The sequence below is a fragment of the Magallana gigas genome, chromosome 1 (genome assembly GCF_963853765.1).
Source record: "Magallana gigas chromosome 1, xbMagGiga1.1, whole genome shotgun sequence".
Lineage (NCBI taxonomy): Eukaryota > Metazoa > Mollusca > Bivalvia > Ostreida > Ostreidae > Magallana > Magallana gigas.
In genome coordinates this window covers 44,215,875-44,228,284 of record NC_088853.1, presented here as the reverse complement: position 1 = coordinate 44,228,284, position 12,410 = coordinate 44,215,875, and the positions used below count along the sequence as shown (strand labels likewise).

The 12,410-nt window shown below is 33.7% G+C and overlaps 1 protein-coding gene across 1 annotated transcript; it reads left to right on the top strand.

Annotated features, from left to right (window-relative positions):
- Positions 1–1,063: 1,063 nt before the first annotated feature.
- On the top strand, positions 1,064–12,403 carry LOC105329693 (uncharacterized). The gene is made up of 4 exons (XM_011431037.4): positions 1,064–1,222; positions 9,939–10,552; positions 11,263–11,473; positions 12,171–12,403. Exons 1-4 carry the CDS (start codon positions 1,183–1,185, stop codon positions 12,299–12,301), a joined length of 996 nt encoding a protein of 331 aa, XP_011429339.3. The 5' UTR covers positions 1,064–1,182; the 3' UTR covers positions 12,302–12,403.
- The last annotated feature ends 7 nt before the right edge of the window (positions 12,404–12,410 follow it).

Below are 12,410 nucleotides of genomic sequence, written 5' to 3'. Positions count from 1 at the left end.
TGATACATAGTGCACTCGCCTCCGGCTCGTGCACCATGTATCAAACCCTGACTACTATTTAGGCATAGTACATGCACAACACAACACTATTATATAATTATGCAAGGATTAAGATGAGCCATGCAGGGCTGGGTTTAGTTTTGATAATATTAGATTAACATATATTATGTAAAATAACCTGAAATTGGCACACCCCCTTCCCCGTGCAAACAAAATTATTTATTAATCCTTGTATGCAGCAATTTATTTTTTTTCCCGGCCCTAGACTATATTATGTTTTATTGAAAGCAAGAGTTATATTTCAAAAGTTTTATGAAGTCATTTTCGTCAGATTTTGTACTGATTGATGCAAATTTATTTATTTTGCACTTTTTTACATACGTGGATGGGATTATATACATATTTTTGGTCAACTCGTTTGAAAAATTTTGTATTTTCAAACCTTACAATAATTTTTTTTTTTTAAGTTTTAGATAAAATCTTGCACGGTTAAACAATACCGGTATTTCTATATGAACTCTATCTATAGAATGTTGGAAAACATTTTAATATGCGAATAAAGCATAAGAAACTCATTCAAGGGGTGCCTTTTTTTTAACATTTTTTTTTAAATGTTGGTTTTCACGAGATATTTAGTATTGTAATGTTCGATCCCTTTGTGGGGTTAACCCAAAGGTCAAAGGGAAAACCAACTTTTCCCTTCATTATGCAACCAAGTATTTGTGCGCCCTGTGATGAAATCTTTTGGAATTTAATTTATTCCTTCAATATGTATGTTGCCCCATCTTGGGGCAATCAAAATACACAACGGAATTTTTTTTTGACAAATAACAAAGTTATAAAACTCTAAACTAGGCCTACAAAGTCTATGGATGGCGGCCGAGGGACATAACTTTTGTAAAGTGTAATGACCCTTGTGAAGTTATACAAAACTTGATTTCCTTTATAAACTTTCTAAAAAAAAAAAAAAAAAAAAATTATAAAAATATATATGAAATTTTAATATAAAACTGAAAAATAATTTAATCTAAGAGTAAGACAAAGGTCATGATATCTTCATACGATAGCTTATACAATAGCTGAAGATCGCTAGGTCTATGTGATCGTGACGTTTTGTGACAAATATGACGTCATGGCCTGGTAATGTTATGTTGACATGAAGCTCACATATCCTGATCCTGTATGTTGACTGTTATCAATCTGCTAGTTTTCTTCCTGCAAGGTATGATAGTTTTTCAAATGTTTTAGATATATTGATTATAAGGCATGATTGGTATTCATGATAAAGTCCTTAGAATTAGAAATTACTATAATCGATAATCTAATTTGTAAAGAAAAACCGTGGGAGTTTCATATGGTCGATTGGAGAGCTGCAAGAGTAATTCTAATTTGCTCGTTTGCAATATGGAGATCTCCGGTAGATTTCCATTGTCTACTCTCAAATTTTAGCAAGTAGACGCTGGGGATATCCTCGACAAGTTTTGGCGTAACGCCCCATGACTGACGAAATATGGGCGTACTTTATTGTTCTAATTATAGATATTCATTCATAATTTTATACGATAATTTTATACGTGGTGTTGAAGCTTGTAACTTTACCATTTCCCTTTGACATTAAAAATTCGTTTTCAACTCCCCCAGGATCTGCAGGATGTGGCAGTATGCAGTACCATAAATTTTCTCCCTTGCAAAGGGGAACAACTCTATTCCCGGTTTGCTTTCAAGAAGATTAGATCCATTGGTTTCCCGACCTTTTTCCCGCAGCAAACAAAATTAAATTATTGTTCGTTTGAAGTTGCCTCCCGCCCCATTAAAATACACCCCCCCCCCCGCTGATAAAATTTCATTAGCAAAAGAAAAATGATATGAAGATTCTAATTATTTTACCAATTTTTAATATAACTTCAAGCTTTTAAAAAACCTCTCTTCCTCCTGGGTCTACTGCGGCAACCTCCTGGCGGCAATTCCAAACAGATTTTTTTTATGGATGGCCCTGTATAATTTTCTTACGTTCTGAGAGACGACCAAGATACGAAAATGCATTGTGCAACACACGTGTTAACGACTCGGCCAATTTGGTCATTTGAATTACTTACTTGTGAGATGAAATTACAAAACATTTAAAAATAGTTAAAATATTTATATGCACTTTGATATTTGTTTATTTACATAATTATAGATCATTTTTATAACTTATGTATTAATTACGAAATGTGTTGACAGTATATTTTAATTTATATAAAGCCGTTTTACTTGACAACCTCCGATTTGATAAAAGCGGGGTATACGTATGGTTAACAGTCCAGTCATTGGCTAATAAATATCATATGAAAAGTTTTATTGAACGCAATGAAACATGAGGCATGTTCAGCAAAGCGCGCGCGCGCTCGCCAAATTTTCTTCTACCTGCAACACAAATTTTGAACAAGCCTCAGCGTTGTAGCAACCTCTAATGATACAACGTCCACTAATGATATAATGTTTCATTAGTGGTCAGGATGTTGACCACTAATGATATAATTTTATCATTAACGAACAACATAACCGTCCGCTAATGATATAATTTTAGATTCATATCATTAGCGGTCAAAAACCGTAACCTCTAATGATATGGAAAAAAAATGAGAAATAAGTTCTACCTTGACCACTAATGATACACATTTGCACACATTTTCAGTTGCATTAGTGGATGGATTTGAAACCTTTAATGATATAACATGATAAAAGATTATATATATATATATATATATATATATATATATATATATATATATATATATATATATATATATATATATATATATATATATATATATATATATATATATATATATATATATATATATATATGGGTTTGTTAATTATAGATTAGAACAACAAGGAATATCAATTAAAGTTGGTTGAATTAAAACTACTTAAACAATAGGGATCATGTCGTTGTAACAAAGAATATTAGCCCAAGTTAAAAATTGGCCCGCGTTTCATTTTTCAACATTGATTATTGATTCGGGGAGGGGGTGGGGACGGGGGTGGGGGGGCTTTTTTAACGTTGAAAACTGAGACCAAAAGTCGTGAAATGTATACCCGGATTTCATTTTTCAACATTGATTATTGATTTGGGATATTGGGGGGCGGGGGGGGGGGGAGGAGGGGCGGGGGCTTTTCTAACGTTAAAACTGCGACCAAACGTCATTTTTCAACAGCTCAAAAAAGTTTTTTTTTTCTAATCTCTGATGACCTCACACGTTGAAAATTGACCAACTACAGGTTTTTGAACTGTCTCTGAAATGGAACTTGCTCTACCTAATTATTTTGTATCTGATAAAAAATTTCAGCTCCATGTTTTAATTCCTAATATTGTCCGATATTCATGCCGATATGGATTTTTGTTTTTGTTTGTTTTTGTTTGGGGTTTTTTTCCCGATAGCAACAGTTTGTTATTAAGACTAAGAACTCTGTCTCTTGTTGTTAAACTGTGTAGATAGAGCTAAAAGGAATATATGTCAAACAACATCGTCTCAAGCCATGGTCCGGTGTCCGTTTATATATATATATCTCTCCACCATGATCGTTCATGTTGACCGTGGTTTGCTAAGATTGTCAAACCAATACCGGCCGTTTATGTTATATTTCCGGTAAATCGCTTCAACTTTGATTTATTTTGAGAAGTCATGATAATTAACTGACAGCACAATAATGAGCAGTTTTCATATTTTTATCAGACAAGTCGCGATCAGTGATTATTTGATTAATTCAACTTAACAATAACTTTTCTTAAACTTGCAAGATTAACAAAATTATGATTAATAAGCTACTTATCTTGATTTGACAGAACAAAATATTGTGTTCAATACAGATACAAACACTACACAGAAACTTTTTCGTGGGTGTGTTTAGGGAGTATTGGACATTTATGACGCATTCGCCGGCGTAACGAGGAATCTTGACCCGGGTTGAAATTTGACCCGGATATCATTTTTCAACGTTGAAAAATTGATACCAAAAGTCGTGAAATTATACCTGGGGTCAGTTTTCAACAGCTTGAAAATTTTTTTTCAAACTTCTAAGGACATCGACACGTTGAAAACTGACCCTGTTGAAAATTGACTCCGACTTCAGAGTTTTGAACTGTCTTTGAACAGAAGTGTAACTTGCTCTTCACAGTTTAATTGTACATGTGTGTACTTAAAAGTTTCGGTTTCAAAACTTTAACTCTTTCATACTATCTGCTATATTTGCCGTCTTGGGTAATTTGACATTTCAAAGTTTGATTTTTCTGACTTCAATCATTTAATATTTCATTTGACTGAAAACGTGGTATGTAGCAACCTCTTTTATTATACTTTCATGTTAAATACTGAAATCTGATTGGTTTAGACGCAGTTGATAATTTGTTCTATTACCCTCAGCGTTAGCAACACACTTGGCAACGGGTAACACAACGAATTGTTACAAGCGCGTAAATTATGCGCGTACAGTTCGCCGTAGAATTCACGTCATTTCTATACAAAAGCAGAACAATTTCTTTAAAATTAAGACATTCAGTATAATAAAATAAATAGTGCCTATTTGGGAGGATAACAGTCGAAAATTGACACCCCTCGAAAACCATTGTCAACCTCCGCTTCGCGTCGGTTGACAATGGTTCTCTCGGGGTGTCAATTTCAACTGTTACCCTCCCAAACAGGCACTATTTATATAATGATACACTGTCCACTAACGATATAATGTTGCATTAGTGGACAGAATGTTGACCACTAATGATATAATTTTATCAAACCCGGGTCAATTTTCAACCCGGTATAACATTTTTTGTTACACCGACATAATCACCATTGTTGAAGTAGTTTTAATTCAACCAACATTATTTCATATTCTTTGTTGTTCTAAGGTATAATTAACAAACCCACATATTCAACTTAACAATAAATTAGTGATTCAATTGTGCTACAGACCATAATAGCAAATAGTCTTGTGTTGTCTATGGTTTAATTTTAAAATTCTTCAGAAATATTTTTTTTACAAGCTAACCACTTTGAGTTTAATATACCCGGTAATCATTTTTGGTACAAGTTAACTATATCTGGTCAATCACTCACTTCCTGTCAGCCTTACTGACCAGTCCGGTCTCACTTTGTCAATCGTCTTCAATCTTGTTAGATGCGTGCCTCGAACCACTAAGTAAGTCTTTTTTATTGAAGTAATTGCTCAAATTTGTTAGTATTAAATTGTATTTTTGAAGTATAGTTACAGATGGAAATTTATTTTACAGATAAAACATTCTTAAAAGTATGGCACACCATTATGGTCTTTAAAGTAATTTACAGTTAAAAGTATAAAGTAAAATTCTATATTTTCCTATTTAGTAATTTGTTATTTCTATTTGTTGTAGTTTTTTACCAATATTATTCATGACGGCAACGTTTCCACACAAAATAAAATATGAAACCCGTGTGACTTTTGTTTGCGTTGTGCAAGGTTAGCTATCTGCCTGCACCAGGCAGAATAAGTCTTATGAATTGGACCTTTTTCATGTTAATAAAATCCCGCTAAAAGTTTATCAATAATGTTTTAATATCGTAAAATTGCTTTTCTTCAAACTTTCTTCAACTAAAAATATTTAGCACAACTCCTTTTTGATTAATGATAATCAATTTGGATCTTCAAGTAAACAGACGAAGTCATAAATGGTATGTATTTTGTCTGTATGCGACTATTTCAGTTCAAGTAAAAAGGCAAAATATCAGGGTAATGTCAGAATGGTGTATTTTAAAGGACAAAATACATGTATATGATCAAATAACGCCCCCCCCCCCCCACCACCAAAAAAAAAAAAATTTAACCAATTCTTATGCAGTATCGTATGAAAATCAAATCAAATATATACAGTATATATAATTTTATATTAAATTATATCATATTATATCATTAAAGGTTGCAAATCCATCCACTAATGCAATTAAAAATGTGTGCAAATGTGTATCATTAGTGGTCAAGGTAGAACTTATTTCTCATTTTTTTTCCATATCATTAGAGGTTACGGTTTTTGACCGCTAATGATATGAATCTAAAATTATATCATTAGCGGACGGTTAGGTTGTTCGTTAATGATAAATTATATCATTAGTGGTCAACATCCTGACCACTTATGCAACATTATATCATTAGTGGACGTTGTATTATTAGAGGTTGCTACAAGGCATGTTCAGCAGAGCCAAAAATTTTTATACCTGCAACACAAATTTTGAACATGCCTCAGGGATGTTTATTTCGTTTAAACAGCGTCAATTTCACACAGGAGAGCACTGAACTTTCCGATTTTTGACAGTCTATGATAGTGCTTTTTATAGTGATCTTCTCTTTGCAAATTAGAAGAAATGTCAATATTTAAGAGATTGTTTGACGAGCAAACTAGGTAGTTATATCTAACAGAATTAAAGTCCAAGCTCTTGTTAAAACGATTCGAAATCAAACTTGAGAAAGTTTTAGTGATATAAATATTTTAGTGATGTTAAATGGGACAACGCATTGAATGCTGGGCAATTCTCTTTACTTTGTTATTACACAATTCATTGTCCAGAGAGAATAGTCCAACTTTTACACACAGGTATTTTGAAAATTTGTTACTGAATAATTCATGGATACAACTAGCATAGTTGTACAATAGACTGTAGATTAACAAATATGAAACAGGATAGGCATGTACGTGTGTTTGTATTTTGCAATTTATATTGTTCAATTTAATTCAATTTATTGACAAAAAACTACACATGGCGCAAGTCATAAATTACACTATACAACAGCTGTACAGAACATAGATTTTCTTATGTTAAATGCATCACGCATGCAGTCACAAATATTTCTTATTGATTTAACATCTGCTTATAGTCAATGTTTTTATTACCTAATCAAAGGGATTTTGTTGTTTTATTACAAATTAAATATTTGCGTCTATTTTGAACTGCCAGTCAATAGACTGCGATTTATTAGGTCGCCGGTCAATAGATAGCTAATAGTCAATGTTTTTATTACCTAATCAAAGGGATTTTGTTGTTTTATTACAAATTAAATATTTGCGTCTATTTTGAACTGCCAGTCAATAGACTGCGATTTATTAGGTCGCCGGTCAATAGACAGCGATCTATTGGACTGCCGGTCAATAGACTGTGATCTATTGGACCGGCAACGTATATCAGAAGGCGTGTACGTTATAATGTTACATCCTTTCTCAGGGAATGTATATTTCTTTACAAAGACGCTGTTTTTAGTACTTGGTGAAACCAAATTCAATGTTATCAAAATGGAGTATCAAATAATCAACATTTTTAAAGCCTCATATAAGGTAAAAGACTTTAAAATCTAATTGGTTGAAGAATCCTCCTTCTTTGTGTAAACTGATATTTAATTAAGATGTTGTTATGCATGCAACAGGTTTGGTGCATGTAAAGGATGAAAAAAAAAATCTTTCAAATTGAATATTGCATAATGGCACGAAAACCATCTGCAAATTGTTAACACGGAAAACTAAAAAAAGAATAAGGTAATCAAACAATTATTTAATGCTTGAACAGTCAATAGACCAGAATTTTTTCCCTTGGTGCATGGAAACAGCTCAGTATGATCTATTGCCCTCGGCCGTTGGCCTCGGGCAATAGATCATACTGAGCTGTTCCCTGCACCTCGGGAAAATATTCTGGTCTATTGACTGCTCAAGCATTAAATAATTGTATAATATAGAGTACATATATTATTATCACAATATATCACAATTATCACAATATTTTTCATCCCTTGGAATACTTTGGAATCATTAGATTTCGTGGTGGCTCAATTTTCGTGGTATTCGTGGGTAGCCCTCGCCCACGAATTTACATCCCCAACGAAAAAAAAGTTATAAAAATTTTGTTTACCTTCTGAAACTAAAAACTGACGCATCCACGAAATTACATCCTCACGAATAAGCAAAAACCCACAATCCACGAAAATTGGCCCCACGAAATTAAATGATTCCACAGTAATAGGGTTACAATACCTGCCAACCTCTATCGGTAATTTGTGGGCACTTATTCTTAATTGAATGAAAAACAACGAATCTTCTTGGAAATGAAAAAATTAAGTATGGTTGAATTTTAAGCTTGTTTTGATTTTGCGTACTTATTCATTGACTGTAGAGTGACAATTTTCCATTACCATTTTCTTCAAAGAACTGCGAACGCAAACGACCGTTTCCCGTCTACATTTTACATCCAAATATTTCGGAATTTCTGTCAGATATTCAAAAACTAAGTTTTCTACTGAAAAGTATAATCAAATCCTAATCAATTTGTATCAAAATAAAAATTTGTAATCAAATTATTTATCTTTAAAGTTTTGCTAACGCGGGGTCTTAAAAAAAATTTCATTGAAATCGTCTCTATGAGTGAGGAAAATATTATTTAGCGGCCAATATGTGCATAAAAACTTAATAATAACATATTTACGCTGTATATTAAAGTAAAATTTCATTTTAATTCATATCTGTTAATTATTTTTCGAAAATTTACAAAGCAAAATTCTTTTTTTGGAATGAATTTCGGTTTGTAGACATATGTCCCCCCCCCCCCTTGAAACAACAAACCCTTTGGTAAAAATATGCTAAATAACAACAATTAAAACCACTCAAAAGGATTTTTTTTCACGGGGGGGGGGGGGGGGGGGGGGGAGGGGAGAGATGTTTTAAAAGAAATTTCCGTTTTCCGGTATTTTCAGTTATGAAATGAGCTACTATATTATTTTAACCCAAAATACAAAGTTTTCTCTCTTTGTTTTACCAAATCATTTATATTTAATGAAAATATACATATTAAATGTTTACATTATTATAAAAAAAAAAAACTTTAATGAGACAACTTTCAAAATATGACTTTTAGTTAGGCGGTTAGACAATGCTATCGTTTTTTTAATGTCTCTGAAAACTATATTTTCAAAAAATACTTTTTCGATTTTTTTTTTATTTTATAGATACTGTATTAGCATGTGAACCATAACTATCATCAAGTATTTTATAGTGACAAGTAATGCATGGTTCACACGCAAATTTATTTTACTTTGAATTAATGGTAGCTACAACTCATTGATTTATATAGAATACAGTTAATGTCATAATCCCACATCTTTCAAGGTGCACAAATCTATATTTATTTACTATTTAGTATTTTTATTGATAAACATATTCCTATAAATTCGAATAAAGATCGCACGCATACTTGAAGAGACAGTGACATCTATTTAATCAAAAAATAATAAGTTTTTGGTCAATTTCAAAAACAGTATAACTTTCCTCTTATGTGTGCAATTGGAAATCTTTGACGTTCAGTTTATACACGGCATGTGAGCACAAGTAATCGCCATCAGGCGTTTTAAATAGTTTTGTTTTTGAAAAATTTAATGAAACGACAAAACGTTCAAACTTACATGAGTAATTTGATAACTTTTGAAAAATAATCGTAAACTGATATATCTACATGCATTTAATCTAAATAAATTAAAAAAAAACCACTTTTCCCGGCAATGTTTCTGGCTCTATATTTTGAGCCACAGAAGCGCACCTGATTAACAACATCATTTTTTAGTGTTCGATCTATTATCCATATCCCCGACAAAGAGCGTATACAATGACTTGTAAAGCAATAATAAAAAATATTTTATACAAATAAACATCACAATAAATATAAATACATGGATAAGCATTCAATGCTCATTTTTAGATATCGTCGGTCTATAACACGCCATGTTGTCAAATTATTAACCAATTTGTATGTACGGTCTTGTGTGTTATAGGACCGACGATTTCAAAACTAGGCATTCAATGTTTTTTAATCAGATATAATGATTCTCTGAAAAAAATAAACTATACAGCAACAAAAGAAAAAAAATTAGTAAAAAAATATATATTTTAGTATTAACAGAAGAATGCAAAGGAGCGGCTCTGTTCACCACAAACACCAAGGAACAGTTCACCACAAACACCACCACACGGTTCACCACAAACACCACACAGATCAACAAAAACACCACACCGGTCAACAAAAAAATCAACATTCAGATCAACAACAAGGTCAAGGAACAGTTCACCACAAACACAACGGAACAATTCACCATCAACACCACCACACAATTCACCACAGACACCACACAGTCGAACACAAACCCCAGACAGGGCAACAAAAACACCACACAGTCGAACACAAACCCCAGGCAGGACAACAAAAACACCACGCGGTTGAACAAAAACCCCAGACAGGGCAACAAAAAGCGCAGAGCAGCGGCTCTGTTCACCACCAACACCACCACACAGTTCACCACCAACACCACCACACAGTTCAACAAAAACACCACGCCACAGCTGAGCAAAAACACCACAGAGTTCAACAAAAAACCCAGGAGACGGTTCAACACAAGCACCACGGAACAGTTCACCACAAACACCACCACACGGTCCGGGCGCCACAGACGGTGGGACGAGGAGGCTTACGATGACTACAGCGAGGGAGAAATCGATTACAAAGACGAGGTATTATATTGTTTTTTATTATAAATTACATGTAAGTCAGTGAACAGCGCTTATTTCAGTTTTCATATGTGAACCCGTAGTAGGGGTCTACTCAAAGAATACGTTATATCAAAATTCTCATTTTCAATCAAAGAAGTGAAAGCGGTTTTTTTGTCTTAGCCCTATCGCGACTCTATAATTGTATAGACTATGCCCAATTTATAATCCTGGTTGAATTCATGTAGCCTAAAGATATGGTATGTTTAAAATCAAGTAAAGATGTGAAAGAATTTGTCAAATAAATTGGTTTTAAAAACAGCTTCCAAAATGATTAATATGCAAATGCTGTGTATCTAAAGATGATACATGCCTGTTTTCCTTTTTACAACTTTGTGCACACTCCTTACAACTACCCATTGCGTAACTACGTAAATTTATGCAATTGCTCCATTTAAAATATGAAGAAAAAATCAAAGGGATATTCATAAATGCCAATACGAGTACATTTTCAAGTGATAGTAGGTATACAATTATGATAAAAAAAAAAGTCGTTGGTATATTTGACCAAATAGAATAAAAATCCGGCAATAGTGACATGTCTTATATTTTGGGGGAAATTTTTATGCATTTATGTAAATATATGTAAAAGCTGGTAGCCCTCATTGTAAATTCAAAATCTCAAATCATTGAGCTAATATAGGTCTCTCATATCACCCATTTTATTTTATCAGTCAGATGAAGAATCACGAATCAAGAAGTTGTTGTTGAACTGGGAGAAGCTTGCACTGAAGTTCATCTTTGCGATCTCCTTCATCGTGATGATTGTCTGCTGCATCGTCAACTGGCTGATGAAGTGGGTCAAGAACATCTACAGATCCTGTGCCGTCTGCTTCAAATTGTGCGCCGCCTCCTGCTGCTCTTGTTGTTTAGAGGGCGACGCAAGTAAGTAGTAGTGTTCACTCCACGTCCGAATAACACCCTCCCCCCCCCCCCCCCCCCCGCCCCAATCTTTTCAATTTGTTCACCGATGTCCGGATCCGATGATGCCAATACGAGGAAAATAAATCTCTCTCTCTCTCTCTCTCTCTCTCTCTCTCTCTCTCTCTCTCTCCAAACTGCTACCGTGACGATTCCAAACAAATTCTGCACACAAAAAAGTTTTTGAAAACGAATTAAATGCAAATCATAGAAGGAACAAAGGGATCTAGTCTATGGACTAGAACCATATAGTATGATATACACCCATCATCCATATCTACATACATCTATATACATGTACATACATCACTCATCACATCTTTGCTAGATCATTATAGAACCATTTTAATAACCCTTTTTAATGACCTTGGACTTTCAGTAGGACGTACCTATCTATTTCTTGCGTTAAAAACAAGTTAAAAATGACGCGGTTTCAAGCGAAATATGCATCGATTGCGTAGTCTTAGCTCAAACGCCAGACAAATATTGTTGATTTCAAAGAGCCATGGCTGAGTGGCTAGCAATGAAATAGACAGGCATGCGTCACGTTGCGGTTTAGCACAACTACCCAAAGTCCAAGCTCATGTTAAAATGGTTCTATATACACCCATCATCAAAATGGGAAAAGATAATATTAAATGACATAATCATACATTTGCAGACTACCAGAGAGCCAAGATGTTTGCTGAACGGTTTGGACTGAAACTGTCGTACGAGAATTATAAACAACTGATGGATACTGCAAAGAAGGGAGCGGAGCAGGCGGCGCAGTCCCAAATGCAGTCAATGTGACGTCACAAAATGGCGTTTCGACCAGTTTGAAGCAGAAAACACAACTTTCATGTACATTGTATATATTAATTATGTTACACTACATAAGGTTTATGACTTCTCTGTTATT

Bases quoted from the DNA above. Each gene is read 5' to 3' on its own strand.
- LOC105329693 (XM_011431037.4), top strand. From the start codon at position 1,183: ATGTTGACTGTTATCAATCTGCTAGTTTTCTTCCTGCAAG. The intron at 10,553-11,262 runs GTATTATATTGT...TTATTTTATCAG, and splicing joins AAATCGATTACAAAGACGAG to TCAGATGAAGAATCACGAAT. The intron at 11,474-12,170 runs GTAAGTAGTAGT...ATACATTTGCAG, and splicing joins TTGTTTAGAGGGCGACGCAA to ACTACCAGAGAGCCAAGATG.